General features: G+C 36.5%; 1 protein-coding gene across 1 annotated transcript; it reads right to left on the reverse strand.

Moving 5' to 3' along the window:
- Positions 1-72: 72 nt before the first annotated feature.
- On the reverse strand, positions 73-16,307 carry LOC132798808 (ras-related and estrogen-regulated growth inhibitor). The gene is made up of 6 exons (XM_060810794.1): positions 15,652-16,307; positions 4,710-4,881; positions 4,491-4,627; positions 4,273-4,431; positions 4,058-4,210; positions 73-576 (listed from the first exon to the last, which is right to left on the reverse strand). The coding sequence occupies exons 2-6, from the start codon at positions 4,816-4,818 to the stop codon at positions 136-138; spliced, it is 999 nt and encodes a 332-aa protein (XP_060666777.1). The 5' UTR covers positions 4,819-4,881; positions 15,652-16,307; the 3' UTR covers positions 73-135.
- Between the last annotated feature and the right edge of the window lie 1,041 nt (positions 16,308-17,348).

Genomic DNA, 17,348 nt, shown 5'->3' on the forward strand with positions numbered 1-17,348 from the left:
AAAAGAGTAAATGTTCTCATACAAAAACTTGTTTCTCATAAATAAATGTACACAAACGGATTTCAACATTTAGCTATAAATATATTTGGCGGAACAATTGAACTAACTAAATATGGGAACAGCACCATCTAGCGGTCAGTAGCTGGCATTGCTGCCCCTCGTCGAGATGCTCATGCGCCGCTCTACGCGATTCGTGTGCGGCAAGAGGCAACCAGGTGGCGGATAGCGCCAACGTCTCGGTCTCGACAACAACGTGCCATCGGTGGAGGCGCGATTCCGGAACGGAGCATCGATGTCGCTTCGTGAGCTGCCCAAACTGCTGCTCGCGATGTCGTCCGTGGACTCGGTGTGATCGCCGTGGACGCTGCCTTCCTCCTGGCAGGCACTGCCAATGAGAAGGAACGAGCGACGCGTCACGGCCAGCGACGTTGTGTCGTAGAAGGAACATGAACCAGAATCAGGAGGCGTCAGGATGCCATCTGCGGCATTTGCCACATCGCTGGTGGAACGTTTGAGCTTGGGGAATTTGCTGAACACACGCCAGAAGCGGAACACATCGCGAAATACGTTCTGCACCTGAAAAACAGCATGTGAAAATCAGATTAAGTTTTGGAAGTTAGTTAGAAGGGTATTATAACTTTGTACCGACAGGAAATGTATGTAACAGGTAGAAGGAGGAATCTCTGACCCTATAAAGTATATATATTCTTAATCAGCTTCAACAGTCGAGACGATCTAGCCATGTCCGTCTGTCCGTCTGTCTGTCTGTTGGTCCGTCTGTCCGTATGAAACACTGGATCTCAGAGACTATAAGAGATAGAGCTATAATTTTCGATAGCATTTGTTATGTTTGCACGCAAATCAAGTTTGTTTCAAATTTTTGCCACGCCCACTTCCGCCCCCGCAAATCAAAATCGAATAACAAGCGTAATTTTGAAGCTAGAATTTCGAGAGTTTCGAGAGCTAGAGTTTGTATATACAATAACTACTATAATAGTTATGATTCCTAAGAATTTGGTTGCGATCAGATAAAAATTGTATAAGTTATTAAAGAAATACTTTTGTATGGGCAAAAACGCCTACTTACTAGGGGTCGCAGTTGCTTTGGCTGACAATCTGGTATATTGTGCCGTCTATGGTATATTTTGAATGCGGTACAATATCGATATACCAAATATACCATTTGGTATATTTTTAGTATTTTCACAGTATATTCGGTATATTTTGAGAAAAATACCGCAAAATATATTTCTTTTATTCAAAATGGGTAGCGGGTATTTCACAGTCGAGTACACTCGACTGTAGCTTTCTTACTTGTTCTGATTATGATTATTACTATGATAGATAATACAAATATATATTGCAACATTAAATAATAACTTCAATTAATTAGAAAATCCAAAAAATTTTAATTATAAAAAGTTAATTAGGAATTTTCTGTTTAGGAATATAAATTAAATGTAAGGAACATAAAATATATAAATAATATTTTAGGAAGGAATGCTTATTTACTAAGAGTTACATTAATCTATTCATTATTGCTAGGGTCGGAGTGGTGGATAAGATTAGATTAAAGTGAGTTAACCAAAAGTATTCATAATAAGATAATGATATTCCAGTGCGGAGCCAAATTCTGACTTATGTTTACGTAACTACATATGTACGCAACTGTGCCGAGGCAGGAATCTATTCCAAATCGAGTGGAATCTACGAGATTTATATTCCCAACTACTTTCAACAACCCTTTAAAGTGGCCCGTGATTTGAAGACTCAGGAAGGTGGTTGGACTATTATTTTAAGACGACTTGATGGGAGAGTGAAGTTTTATCGAAACTGGAATACTTACAAAAAGGGATTTGGTGATCTAGATGGCGAGTTTTTTTTGGGATTGGACAAAATACATGCATTAACTACGGAGTTCAGTCAAGAGTTGCTTGTGATTCTCGAGGATTTTCAGGGCACAGAAGTGTTTGAGAAGTATGAAAGATTTGCAATTGCTGACGAAGATAAACTGTATGCTTTGAACACTCTGACCCCAGGCAGCGGGATTGCTGGTGATTCTTTGATATATAATAAGTTCTCAAATTTCACCACCTATGATCGGGACAAAGATGCATCGGATAAAAACTGTGCCGAGGAACGAAAAGGAGCTTGGTGGTATAAGAACTGCACTCGAGCGTAAGAATATATGGTATGATTATCCCAATTTTCTTGGTAAAACATTTTTTTATAGCCAATTTACAGGTATATATAATGGCACAAGTTCTCTGGGCATTTACTGGTCCGAATTCAGGAACAAAACCTCTCTCAAAAAAACCATTATGATAATACGTCCAAGGAAGACTTCCTACATAGAGGATGATTGACTTTGTCTGTTCATAGAGACAAAAACAATTTTATCTTTGGAAAAGATATTTGTCTTCCCGCAAAAAAGAGTATCTTGTTATTAACATATAATGGACATATACGAGGGTTGCTATTTATATTTCTGGCCTAATAATGAAAATGCGAATATTTATAAAAAAAAATGGATTTATTGTTTGTCACAGTATTCTCCAGCAAGATTTATATACTTTTGAATGCCCTCAAATCAATTGTCGAAGCACTTTTTCCACTCTGATTGAGGCACCTCCAAAACATGGTTTTTGAACACTTTAACAGCATCTTCTGACATCGAAAATCAATGACCACGCCTTTTTTCGATGATGTGCGGGTATAAAAAGAAGTCAAGTCAGGGCTGTACGGCGGATGACCCATGAATTCCACGTTTTGACCGCAAAAAAAGGCGCGGGTTTGAGCTGGTGTGTGGGAGTTCGCGTTGTCATGGTGCGGAATGATCCATCTTTTCTTGTTCGTTTTTCGAATTTCTACAAGGAGTTCAGGCTTACAAATTATGGTGTACCACTCAGAATTGACCGTCCTACATTGCTCAAGCGAAACAGTCGCCACATGACCAGTTTTACCGAAGAAACAGGCGACCATTTGCTGAATAGTGCTTCCTCCACGAACAAGGTTCGTTGGATTTGGCTCGTCTTCAAAGACCCACACGGTCGATTGCTGTTTTGTTTTGGGCTCATAACCATAGATCCATGATTCGTCACCTGTGACCATCTTATAAATGTCTTTTGAAGCACAGGGAATGTATTTTTTCATAAATTTCTTTGAACCAATCCACACAAGCCTTTTTTTGAGCAATCGTTAAATTGTGCGGGATCCAATGAGAACAATCCTTTTACGACCAGGTGTTTATGCAATATCGAATGTATTCTGGTGGAAGAAATGTCAAAGGATGCCTCTATCTCACGATATGTCACATGTCGATCTAGCATTATCAGTTCACGCACGGCATCAATGTTTTCTGGCCCAACGTCCGTTTTTGGACGACCTTCACAACCTTCGTCTTCTAGCGAGCATCGGCCACGATAGAATCCATTAAACCAGTATTTCACAGGGCTATAGGATGGCACTTCATCGCCTTATAAAGATTTAAGTTCATCGGTGCACTCGTGTCGTAATAATCCAAGTCGAAAGTTGTGAAAAATTTTTGCTCAAAAGTGTTCACGAGTTAATTCGATTTTTCTGCCGAGGTAAGTTTTTGATTAATCGTTTATCGATATCAAACGTGCTCGTACATGAACAAGCTGTATGGAGCTTTTATTGATAAAAGTCCAAACTTTTTTTGGAAAATAGCCAATTGGTCCTAATATGGCTAGAAGTGACCTAGGCCAGAAACTTAAATAGCAACCCTCGTATTCATTCACATTAATGTAATACGTTTGATTTTAAGCATTCTTAATTTGTAATATTAATCTTCACAAAACTACATTATAATATTATAGAATACTGCAAAATTTTCTAAATTTACAAATTTATTGTACGAAGTAAGGAAAGACATTAAATATTTATGGATGCTTAATTAAATAGTGACTGGTAAATGGAAGAGAAGCTAGTAAAGTTCCGGAGAAATTTGAAAGAATATAAAACAATGTTCAGGTACTATTGATACTAAAGATCATTGAGATTATTAAGAAATTGTGAAATTATATAATGCACGTACCTGATCAACACTCTCCCTAACGGATATCTCATGAAAGCAGGCGCAGGATAGCTCACGAAACCGACGTTGTCCCTCCTCCAAACTGACCATTCGATCTCCCGTCTGATCTGTCTTGTTGCCCACCAGTATGACGGGTATGTCCAAGGCATAATCCTGCAAAGCAAAGCACAATTAACAGAAGTTGGTAAGAAAAAGCAATTCATGTCAATTCAAACCTTGCTGGTGGAACCCAATTTGCGTCGACGTTTGTTGTAGTTGATGAGGAACTTCAGTCGACTGCACTCGTCAAAGGAGCACTTGTCTGTGATGGAGTAAACGAGTATAAATGCATCCGCCCAGCGTATGTTCGACTCCAGACTAACTCCATCCAGTTCCTGCAAAAAGCAAGAAGTCAGTTTGGTTTATTAAATCGTTTAAAACTATTTTTACTTACATGCAGCTGTCCGGTGGCATCCAGTATATCGAACTGTATCGCCTCATTGTCCAGCGTTGTTTGGCAGGTATAGATTTTCTCTAGATTTGGATCATATTCTCCAATAAAACGGCGGGTGATAAAACGCACCACCATGGCTACACAAATGACGAAGATAAAGTCGAGAAAGGATTGAAGCTTTAGCAGACTTGTCTCCTATTACTTTGGCTCGTCACTCACCCGTTTTTCCCACTCCGCTCTGGCCGAGCACCATGACCTTCAGTGTCTTTTGTTTATTGGTATGCAGGCCCAGCTTGACCAGCGACGACTTCGGCGAGGTGGCATTCATTTCACTTCACTCCACAACGGAGAAATCAAATAGAATGTAGACGAAGGCCAACTGTTTTAGGTGCTGTGAAAAAGAAAAGAAAAGCTGCGTAAGTTTTTGCCATGAGATGAACACAATGCGTCTGTCTGCCCAGCATGATTGACAGAACCTTTTCTAATGCCCTACAAACTAAGCATTAAAAGGTTACATCGACTCGCGACAATTGTATGTTATGATGTATTGCCAGTATACAATTATTATATGGTAAAGTATTGTACAATCTCACAGTTGCTCAATGGCCAGACCTTAAATTAATTTCCCTAGGAAATGAAGAATGGAAGTCTTATTTTTTGTGTCTCAAAAGTCTGTGTGTATATGAAAAAGTGTATATTTTTCTAATAATTACAGCTGTGAACTTAGAAATAGCAGTGCTAGTGCGTGTTTAAAATTGAAAAATGCTATTATAAACACAACTTCAAGACTAAATTTTGCTTTGCTAATTTTTGGTTGTTTCTTATCTCTATATTTCCATCAACTAACAAAAACGAATTTGCAAAAAAAACAGTTATGTAGTTTTTTTCGGTCACACTGCTATTTCAAAGTTCACATCTGTACGTACTTTAAATCTTTGTTAAGATTCCTCGTATACAACAAGATTAGGCTCTCAAAAGGAAAGCAGTAGAATTATTTAATAAATATTATAAAATATTTAATATTTTAAAAAAAGGTTAAGGTGCCATCTCAGAAAACTGTGTTAACAAAATACTAAGAATTCGCTGTGCTTGTAATAATACAAGGTATGCTTTGTTCTATCATACCCACATACTGTACATTTGCATGTTCTATCAGATATTATTATTTGCTGCATAGTTCGGCTGCCCGTAATCCATACGAGGAGCTGGGAGAGTTCTTCCACCTCCGACACGCATTTTTTTGGCTCAGCTCACAACAATATTGCATACTTTCGAGCGTCGGCAACAAAAGGCGGGTGAATTTTTCGTAGCATACGCTAAGGCGCACTACAAAAGACAAGCGAGTGCGTGTGTTTTATAGCTCCCCTCACGCACACACAAGTCTAAGTATACATATGTAAATGTGAATTCGTGTGTGAGTGTGTGTGTGTGTGTGTTTGTGCTGCTGATAAGGTCAACAATGTCAGCGACAACGACAACTTTGAAACATTTATTGGACACTTTTTTGCGTCGCCGTCGTCCCAGGGTCAGAGCCTGAGACTGAAACTGAAACACAAGAGCAACAGCGACAGCAACTGAACTGGAGCCACACACACAGCTTAAGCCATCGTCAGGGACATGGCCAGGGACATGGTCAATATTATGATAATGTTTATAATAATCAACAACACGCCCCGACAATTATCAGCAGATTACTCACTCTATATATAAATATATATACATATACTCGGATACATAGTTCCACTTGCAAGCAATTCTCGTGCACTTCAAAATAAGTAAATACAATAGTGCTCATAAAATATCAATTATCACTTAAATGCGAGGTAAATGTCGCACTCCATTGGGCGCCCTCCATTCACTCCAATGCCCAAGTGCCTCTCAATACAGTCGCATTATTTCCAACAACCAAGAGCTCAAGTGCATGTGGATAATTCTCTGTCTCCGTCTACGTGTACACTCCACTCCTAGTGTTTGTCCAGTCAGAATGTAAACAATGAGTCTGCCAGGTAATTTATCGATATCGAGTCACAATTTGAATACTCTTCAAGAATACACATTTAAACGTTAGTTTAATGCTCTACTCTAAAATATCTATTATGATTAATCTGGTTTAGTTATATTATTAAAATTTAAGGAACAAATTATTCTAAGAAATAGTAGAAATAAATAAATTGTTTAGAGAGTATTTTCAATATTAGGCATCAGGTTGAAGATATTCTTAGTAAGTTTAAGCTTTGCAACAACACTTTTAATTAAATAATTAGAATACAAAATTACCTACGCATACTATAAATGTTGTAATTTGCTGAGATCACAATAAAAACTATTGAATACTAAATATTTTATAAGATTGATTGAGCAGAGGTAGAATAATAACTAAATTTCTCAGATTATTCTATATTTTGATTCATTTACAACCAGTTTACAAAATATTTTAAAAGCTGAATTTATTGCTCAAAAACATTTATATATTAATTAATGTTTATATATGTATATAACCCAATGTAAAATTACCTACTCAAATCATAAATGAATTCAGACCGCAGTAAATTCAGGCTGACTATAAGTAATTATTACATTAGTAAAGAAGAGTTAGATTAATAACTAACTTGGTCAGATTAAGCACTTATCACTTGTTGAGTGTACTCCATGGAAGTGTATTATAATTACTTCTGCTACTGAATGAATATACAGCTCTCAGCTCAAAGGCTCGTGTGCTTGTTTGTGCATTGTGTTTACTACGCATTTGTTGCTTCACACAAATACACGCGCTCAAACACAGACAGATAGATGGCGGGGAGAAAAAGAGAATCATGTGGATGTATATAGAAGTATTAATGTCTGCTGTGCTGATAAATATTCATCAGGAGCAGGCGCCAGCAGCCAGTAGAGAGCAACCAGCAACCAGCAGCCACATGCATGCTGATTATGCCAGCAGCAGCAGACCAGGAGAAAATCCTGGACTCGGTTCCGAACCCGAGCCAGACTTTACCTTTTGCGACTTAAAGCATTTGCTGCGTAGATTTTAATTAGGTGGATTTGTAGCTCAAACAATGCGAAAGCCGAAAGCGGCTGCCAAGGCAACGCAACATTCTATTCTATAGTAGAACGCTGCGCGTGCCTAATGAACCAATTGCCTGCCCGTCAACAGGGCGTATACGTAACGCAACGTAACACATCGCTCCACTGGTCGGCTGGTCGATTTTATGTGCATCAAGTGGTTGTGTTGCCACGACGCCTGGAAAACAACTTTTTCGAGAGTTTTTCTCCGTCTCGCCCTTAGGTCCATTAAGTCCCGTCTGTGTTGCGTCTGCTGCCCAAGCGAAACTTTCCTTTTCACTTCTACCTCGACTTCAACTTCCACTTTCATTTTGATTTTGATTTCGATTTAATTACTGCGATTTTCTTTTGTTTCGCCCTCTACATGTGGATGTTCACACGCTGTCCCGCAGGAAACTCACGATGGGAATCTCAACAGCTTTAAGGGGAATGACGATGTGTTGTTCTCTCTTCTCTGTTGTTGTCTGTTGTGGCCATCGGGCGGTGCAGTCAAGCAAGGTGTAAACAGTGCCAGCAAACTGTTACGCACACTAATGAGTTCTAACGCACATTATCTGCCATCTTCGCACACATTACTACACAGTAGGGTTACCCAAGAGACCTCAAGAAAAAAACTGAAATCTCTCATGTGACACGCAAGCGAAAGCACTTTAGTTTTTTATTTAACTAGTTAAAGACAGAAGCAATTTCACATCTTTAAACTAGCAAAATCTTGCAAATTTATAACATTTCTGCAGTGAATCTTATATAATAAAATATAATATTGTTATTATTCACCAAATATTTAAAAACAACTTCTGATTAATCCGTATACTCATGGCATTATTTTATGACCGCAAAGATATATAATATATAAATGAAGTCAGTGAACTAAATATAAATAATTAAAATACATTTTAAACTTTAGTGAAGATTATTGTTATACCATAATTATTGAAGATTTGATTACAATTATAACAATTATTACAATTATAAACAACAATTTATACCCTATCGAAAATTTATTAACGCTGAACTTTAGTAAAAAGAATTTAATTTTTTTGTATAATATATTAAATTTTTCAAAGCAATATTGTTGATAAAAATAAATTACCATAATTGGTTAAATTTTCATATTTTTAAATGTGAACCGCAAAGGATAAATAGTAGTAGTTATAAGTTTGTATTTAGAGTTTTTTTTATATTTAAGCAATGACTATAGTTCTTAATTTAACTAAACTGCCTTTTCAAAGGGCTACTTTTAAATATAACGAATTCTCAAATTTAATAAGTGAATAGATATATAAAAATATTAGAAATTGTAGTCAATAAAATGATAATGTAATACAAAAAATTAATGAAAGTAACACATTCGACGCTACCATTTTTAATTAAAATACGGATCACAATAAGTCCTTAAGTAATATTGGAAAAATATGTATACACGGAGAGATTAAATATTTAGCTTTCTTTGTTAAATTTTGAGATTTTTCCATTCTTGAAACAAGATTATACTCTTAAATTTCAAGATTAGGAAATCTTGAATATTTGCTGGATTTTTATTTTAACTTAAGAATAAACTTTCATGGTTCAATTTTGACATCATATAATCTTGATTTACGATTTTATACTTGATTTTGGCACGTTATTTTCTTTCTGTGTAGTCTTGAATTGAAGCAATAAAGTTGAGTGCATTAAAATTTCAGGAAAATTTCCAATATAAGTTAGATAAGCGACGCAAAATAGAAAAGTGATTAAAGTGTCTTTAATACAAAAAAGTCATGAAATATCATGAAGCACCCTCATTGCCAACATTGTCAACGGCACCTTATGAGCATACATTAAGGACCAGTGACCGTAACTGTAGTTGGGGAGCGGGACCTTGGCATAGACATTGAATTCAAAAAAGTTGCTCAGGCATAGTTACTATACACACACTCTTCACAGAAATAGCAGCAGAAAGAAACACTTGGGTCAGTGTGGTAAGAGTGAAGTGGAGTAAATGAGACAGAAAGAGAGAGTGAGTGAGTGAGAGAGTGACATCGGGTTGTTGACCTGTTTATGTTTATGAAAACTTATTGCGTGCTACATTTTGAGCAAATTGAGTTGAGATTGGGTTACTACAGAAAGCGCGTCTGGTTGCCTAGCGCACGTGTCGCACTTCGCCGTGTTGCGACGAGAGCTGCTTAAAATTCCATAGAAAACAAATCAACCTAACCACTGACCAATAACAAAAACATAACAACAACAACAATAAGTAGCCGCAGTTGTTAATACGTCAGGTGTAAACGACTATGCAATACCCGGTAGTGATAAAGAAGTGAGTATTAAAACTACTTAGAGAAAAAACTAGATTGAAAAGTAGATTTCAATCTTGATTTTATAAACTTTTTCCTCTTAAAGAAGAGTTTTTTGAAAACAAGAATTCCAGATTAATAAAAGAATGTATGTATTCCAAAAATACCAAAATATACTGAGGTCTATATTTGGTATATTGATTATATTTAAAATATACTTCTAGATTAATAAAAGAAAATATTCCAAAAATACCAAAATATACTGAGGGCTTTATTTGGTATATCGATATACTATTATATATTTAAAATATACCTAAAAAGAATATACCAAATTAAAGAACAACAATAAGATTTAAATAAAAAATATACTAAATAAACCAAATTTATATACCAAAAAATTCTGAACTATGCCGAAGCCTATATTTGGTATATCAATACACTATTACATTCAAAATATACTAAAATAACAATGCATACATTCCAAACAAATTCTTATATTATTATAGTCAGTAATATCTTAGAATTTTATTTATTCAAAAACTAAAGAAGCGCTATAATTGTGCTAAAGGTTTTAACAATCTTCAACACTTTAAGAGTATTTCCTCCAAATTTCATAACTCTAGCTCTTGTACTCTCAGATATTGAGCCACTTATACAGCAGGACAGACATACAGACGGATGGACAAGCATGCCTATGTTGCCTCGCCTCGCTATTGGGAGCTGCATCCTTTTGTCTACTTGCAACATTTTCGCTAGTCACTCACTTATACCTTCTGCACTGATAGCTGACCGGGTATACGAAAAAAAAAAGTGTAGTACTCGTAGGTTGTCATGGCAGCAAAGCAATTCCGCTTCCACTTTGGCTAAGGTCATGGGAAGCGCAGCACTTGCGACGCGACTCATGACTATTGGAGTTGTGTCGAGTAGTAGCAGGTGTCCCCCCCTTCTGCCCCTTCTCCTACGTATTTCTGCTTGTCATTTCACTTCATTACCAACCATCGACAACATTAACAGCACACAACAACAACAACAACAACACACACACACAACTGTTGCCATTGGTTGTGCGTCCCTGAAATTGAAAATGCGAAATTGTTAGACCGTATGTCGCTTAGCGTCGCATTGTAGAGTTATATATATATATATATATACGTATATATATGGAAGTAGAGAGAGCTCGTCGGTCAGCCTCCATCGACCACAATAGCCCATGACTCCCCTTCCCTTTCGCTCTCCCCCCTTCACTCAACTGCAACAGTCGCAAAGTATTTATTTTGTCGCGCATTTCCATGTGGGATGTGAAAGTAACCACGCAGCGTCTGCGTCGCAGAACCTTGAAAACAGTATTAGCCAAAATATATACGGTATATACTATATAGTATACGAAAAAAGGGAAATTTGATGTGGCGAAAGCTCCAAAAAAAAAAAAGAAACAATCAGAAGTGCGATTTGCAAATATGTGAAATACGAGATACTCTTCAATCTGGGTAAACAATCAAAGTCAACTGCATAAAAACAGAGTTAATAAAGTATAGATGAAGCGATAAAATTTATAAGAAATAATTAAAGATTATGCCGACATCGACTACTTTATCAAACATAAAAATATTTGGATTCTTAATTAGTTTTCTTTTTACAAACTGAATATTTCAGAAAGATAAAAATACGTCGTTCCTTATTTACTTAGCTTCTTATATTTTTGATAGAAACTTAATATTTCAGAAAGTTGAAAATACATTACTCCTTATTTAGTCATCTTCTTTTAATTTTGTAGGATATTTAATATTCCAACTGGCTTTTCTTTGCATTAAAAAGGAAGAACATAATGTATCAATGTTACACTTATTTTTATGAATAAGAAGTTTAATTCCATTGATTCACTTCTTTTAAATGAATAAAATACTAAATATCTGAGAACAGTTTTAGTTTTCAACAAAAATGTTAAATTTTTCACTGAAAAATACATGAAATATAAGATAAACTTGAATAAGGTTCGCATTAAAAAAAAGGGAAAATATTAAGAACACTTTTCACTTCCTCTCAATTATTAAAATACTAAACGCATAAGAATAGACTTAGTTTGCATGTCTCATCAGCAAACATGCAAAATTGGTTACTTAAAAATACTTGAAATAAAAGAGGAATTTAAATGAGCTTCACATAAAAAAAAGGAGAAATATAAGGAACACTTTTATTGTCTAGACACGACTCACTTAATACCTACAATTAAGACAACTCATGACAACTTAAATGCAGAAAAGATGCTACAAGAAAAGGGTTTTTAACTTGCCTCAGAGCAAATTAAAATGGTTTCACATTTAAAGAATTTGCGTATATCATTTTCTACGAATCAAATACTTCAAAAAAGGCGATTCCATTTAAATGTAACTGGGAAGAAAAGAGAACAGCAAACATGTTGCATGCTTCGAAAAGGACACCAAGGACTCTTGCTCTCAGGATACCCAAATCATACAGTAGCAATGCAAACCGCAACGACGAGGCCTTGTTAAATAAGCCTCATAAATACAAGTCAACCGTCATAAATGTCATTTCGGGCGAGCGCAGCTGAGAGAGAGTGAGAGCGTGAGTGAGGGGGGAAAGGGATACACTCTGAGAGAAAGAGAGAGCAAGAGAGTGTGAGTGATAAGCGACGTTTAACTAAAAATAAATGCGACCATCGTGCTAAAGTTTGCTAACTCATGGCCAGCGTTGAAGAACAATGTGAGTAATATGATACAAAAACCACAAGTACCAACATTATAAACACACACGCACACACACACACTCACACACACACAGTGTTACACCGTTGAACATGTGTGAGAGACGTGCTGAACTGTTGCAAGTGGCTTTAGCTTTGGCTTTGGCTTTGCCCTGTTTTATTTAGTGCGAGAAACACGTGCCCCAAAAATACGAAAAAGCAACCAACGGTTGCTTCTGGACGAGCACAGGATTGCTATCTGGGGATGGCGAGAATAAATAGTTTTCCCCGGATTATCTGCCAGTAAGTTTATAAACCTTAAAGTCGACCCGTTTATCAGCGTAAATTGAATGAATTTTCAGCAGCATTTGGTCAATTTTGTGTTGTTTAACTTTCCTTAAATTCAAGCATTTAAATGTAGTTGTTCTATTAAATTGTTTTTTAGCAATTTACTAATTATTTTGCTCATTAAATTGCTTCTTAAAGTGCAGGTATTAAGTATCAAACTCAGCCCAAATATTTGAAGCAACAAAAGTGTACTTCAATTTAGGTAATAGCCTCTTAATACCTTTAGAGCCCTTCAAAGCGTTTTGCAGACAAAAAAAGAATTAACAATTTTATGACTATATAAAAAATAAAATCAAAATGAATGTAAAACAAAATGAATGCAGACAACACAAAAGTTTATCTAGTAGATACAAATTTATTGCTTTCTAAATTAAACGTATTGAATATATCAACTTAATTTAAATTTAATGTTCGTACTAAGAGTTTTACCTTTTGTCATGTAGTGATTATGCAAATATTTTAAATCATTAGCTCTTAGCTTAGTTTTCAAACTATAAATATTCCTTATCACAAATAAGTTATTATTTGAAATAACACAAATACTAAAGTATACTTTACATATTAAAGCTTTTCATGATTACTTTAATAAGCGCTCTATAATCAGAAATTCTGTTGAATTTTTGCTAACTACTGCTTACATAAATTCTGTTGAATTTTTGCTAATTGCTGCCTAAACAGTTTGCCAAATTGAAACTCAACTCTGTACAAGCAGCGATTCTCTTTAAGTTTCACTAATTACTATTAAATCAGTTTGTCTAATTGAAATATAATACACAATCAACATAAATACTTTGCTAATGGAATTTGCCACAATTCGTTGTAAATGAAATGCAACAGCTAACATAAAGCTGGCACAAATTCTCAGCTTTGTCTGATTGTTCTCGCAGCTTATCAACATTTCTTCGTTTTTTTTTGTATTCTTATCGTTAACCTACTTTGCCAGCATAATAATATAATTAACACGCATAATTTGCTGATGAAATTTCAGCATAAATCAAAGCTTACGACGGTTCTTATTGATTTCACAGCGTCGCGATTGTTTCCTTTGGCTTATGAGTCCCATTTTTGCGTCTTTTTTTAAGAGCCTACTCTCAGTTTTTATGCCCAGACATTGTGGTGTCGCGTCACACGCGTCGTATGCGTCATGTGTGTACTTTGAATATCAATAACTTGTAGCTCTTTTGCCTATTTTGTGTCTGTTTACGATCGCCTCCAATGAACAGTGAATTACGAGATGCTCGATTGTCACCCACAAGCCACAAGCGAACGTCTTCACTCCCCCTGGCTCCTCCCCTCCCCGCTCTCCTCCCACTGAATGTCTGCGGTTGCAAGGCAATAAAAATTGTGATGCTTTTGTTGCTGGGTTTTTCGCGTTCTAGCCGCAAGCTAAAGCCGGGCAGCCGGCGCGCCTTTTGTGGGTGTGGTTGCCAGGGAAGTGCAGAGGCGGGCGGGGGAAGGGGGAGGTGGCTATTAACTAGTAAGTAGCTTTATGACAGTGGGGCGCCCACCAAAATGCGCCTCATTATACGAGTATTTACTGATTGTTCAAACGCTTCACAAACACTTTTCTCCCCCTTCTCTCCACCACACTGACCGCCAAAGACAGTGCAACAAATTTGCTTTTCACTTTTGCTTATTGCGGCGACCTTGCGGGTAAATTTAAAATGTATTTAAAACAAATCAAACAAATCAAATCTCTCAACGCGCCGCGCATCGCTCACATCAAAAATGTTGTTTTGCTTTTTTCTTTTTCTTGGTTTTTTTTTTTCTTGTGTTTCTCTTTCACATTTCTCAAAGTCATCGTGTCGGAAATACACGAAACTATCTAATGCCAATTAAAATGATTAACAATGAGATACAAGAGCGAAGATTGTTTATAATTTGCTCGACTATAAAGCACTTAGTAAAATGCAATTGTTGAAAAATTATTGGTAATAATTTAGGAAAGACGTCAAGTTCTCTTTAAGCGATTATTTTGAGATTATCAATCTTGAGATTGTGCTAAAATTTACTACTTTTAATTAGTAATTAATGCTGTCTTTAATCTCGTAAATTTAAGTAGAAATTTATGTTGCTTTCTCTTTATTCTTTTGTATATTTTATGACTGAGTTTTGCTTTAATAAATTGAACTGCAAATTTCACAGTGTAGTTTAATAATACTTAATTGAACTCTGTACTTAGTGCCAAAAGACAATAAAATTTTAATGCTGCCCGAATTAGTCGGAAAACACTAACAATTTAATGATATTTTTAATGGCAGAATTTTCCATTCAATAGTTTCCATACTTTTAATTTTCATATTTTCACAAGATGAAAAGAAATTGAACTGCAATCGATTTGTTAATCTTGTAAACAAGCTAAACACGTTTTTCTTCTTTTTTTTTGTCTTTTTTTACAGGGTATCCAAATGGTGTCTAGCAAATGTTGCGCATAAACATGTTTATTATGTGCTGCGTGTGTGTGTGTGTGGAAAGGGCAAAAAGCATATTTGGCCAAATTATGTTTCCGCTTCGAGGTCGCCTAAAGCAGAGGCGTGTCCAAAGGGGGCGTATTTCGTTCACACATTTCTTTATCTTTGCCCCTTGCAGAGTTTGTTGGCCACGCCGCTGTGCCGTGTTTTTAATTGTTTATGAATTTTACCTCAGCAACCGCATCAAATAATATTGGAAATTATGCGTTGTTTATTTGTGTGTGTGTGTTTGTTATAATTGTAATAAATTCAAGAATTTATTTTCGCTGCGCGCACATTTTGCTAAAATAATTAAGTATACGCACCGTTTGCTTGCAGCAGGAAATGATTTATTTACACTTTTTGCGAAAATTGAAATTAATTGTGTTTCCTTTTTGTTGAGTGAAAGAGATATTTTATTTTTATTTTTATTTTTAATTTTTATTTATTTCGGGTGAGGAACCTTCGCGGCTAAGTTCCTGTCACACATTAAGCCAAAGGCTGGCGGCAATTATGCTTTTATATGCACTTGCTTTAAGCTACCCTCGATGCGTGTTTATTGCGACGCGGCCAGGAGGCCATTGTAAAACAATAATGAAAATCCGAAATACACCGACAATAACAATGACAACAGCAACAAGAACAAGAACAAGAACACAAAAAAAGTGAAAACAGCGCGCGGCGACTGCGCGACGTTGTCAACCGAAGCGAGAGCGAGATGGCGCGAAAGTATTGCGAGTTCTACTACACTTTACCACCTCCTCCTCCCACTGGTGTTCGCAACAAGTGCAGTTGTAAAATGCAAAAGAGTTTCGACGCGGAAGTGCACAACAACAACAACAACACGCCCACAACACATCAAAAAGAAGACAGCGACAGGCGACAAGCGACAGGCACAAACACGAAAATATTTTTCTCCGTATTGTTAAATGGGAGTTTGGCGGCAGCCAAGCGTCGACGCGTCCGTTGCGCTGGCTTTCAAACAGGCGAATAAACAACAGAAAACAGGGAGAAGCAACAAAAACAAATCAAGCAAACCAAACGCCGGCAGCAGCTGCGACAGCGGCAGAGGCAGCAACAGCAACAGCAACAGTTAGCTTCAAACACAAGCAAAACAAACACACACACAAACAAGTGTTGTGTAATTTCTGCATGTTTGAAAAAACTCTGCAGTTATAATATAAACTTTTAATATAAAAATATTGTGTTAATAATGCAGCATTAAACTACATAAATAATAACTTATTTATTAAATTTAATAACATTTGCTTCCCATTTTAGCTTTTTTCTGGCCAAATTGCTGCCAAAGCGACAGCATCTTTGAGTGCTTTACAGTATTCTGTTAAGCTTTCAGTGAGCTTTACAAACAATGTTAAGCTAGCAGCGAGTTTAACAGCGGCGACTGTTAAGAAACCGAAGCAGTAACTCAAACCAAATAAAATAGAATAAAAACATACAAATACAATAAATTACTGAAATGACATGAAATTAATAAATTCATGAAAAGATGCCTGTTAATTTTCTGGCATGACCTTCAAGCCCATGTGGACCGCATGTGTGTTTGTTATTTATTTGCTGCTGGGCGATGGTGAGGGAGGGGACAGACGATGGGAGCCTGACTAATGTTAAGCGCACGCCACAGTCATAGTCGAGACACCCACACAATTACATGCACGTGCATAATCACACGCACGCGCACATTTCATGTAAACACTTATACTTGTGCATATTTATACAGGCGGTATATGGTCCAAAGGCAACCTGTTGACATCGGTCGGTCGCGCGGTTTGGGGCCGCTGTCTTCCACTGAACACAGCCCACAACCCACAACCCACAGGGCACATGTGTGAGTACGCGTACTTTTAGGATGCGTGTGTCTGTTGTTTGCTTAGGTGTGCGTGCACATACATATGTATGGGTACCAATGAATGTATATTTGCTACTGGGAAAGAGGGAACGAGGAAAGGAGAAGTTCACACAACCTACGACCTTAATTATCATAAAGATACAAATATCTAAATTG

Source organism: Drosophila nasuta, chromosome 2L, assembly GCF_023558535.2.
Source record: "Drosophila nasuta strain 15112-1781.00 chromosome 2L, ASM2355853v1, whole genome shotgun sequence".
NCBI classification, from domain to species: Eukaryota; Metazoa; Arthropoda; class Insecta; order Diptera; family Drosophilidae; genus Drosophila; species Drosophila nasuta.

Excerpts from the sequence above, each read along its gene's own strand:
- LOC132798808 (XM_060810794.1), bottom strand. The coding sequence starts at position 4,818 with ATGAATGCCACCTCGCCGAAGTCGTCGCTGGTCAAGCTGGGCCTGCAT. Across the intron at positions 4,628-4,709 it reads GAGCGGAGTGGGAAAAACGG|CCATGGTGGTGCGTTTTATC; the intron begins GTGAGTGACGAG and ends TCATTTGTGTAG. Across the intron at positions 4,211-4,272 it reads AATTGGGTTCCACCAGCAAG|GATTATGCCTTGGACATACC; the intron begins GTTTGAATTGAC and ends TTTGCTTTGCAG.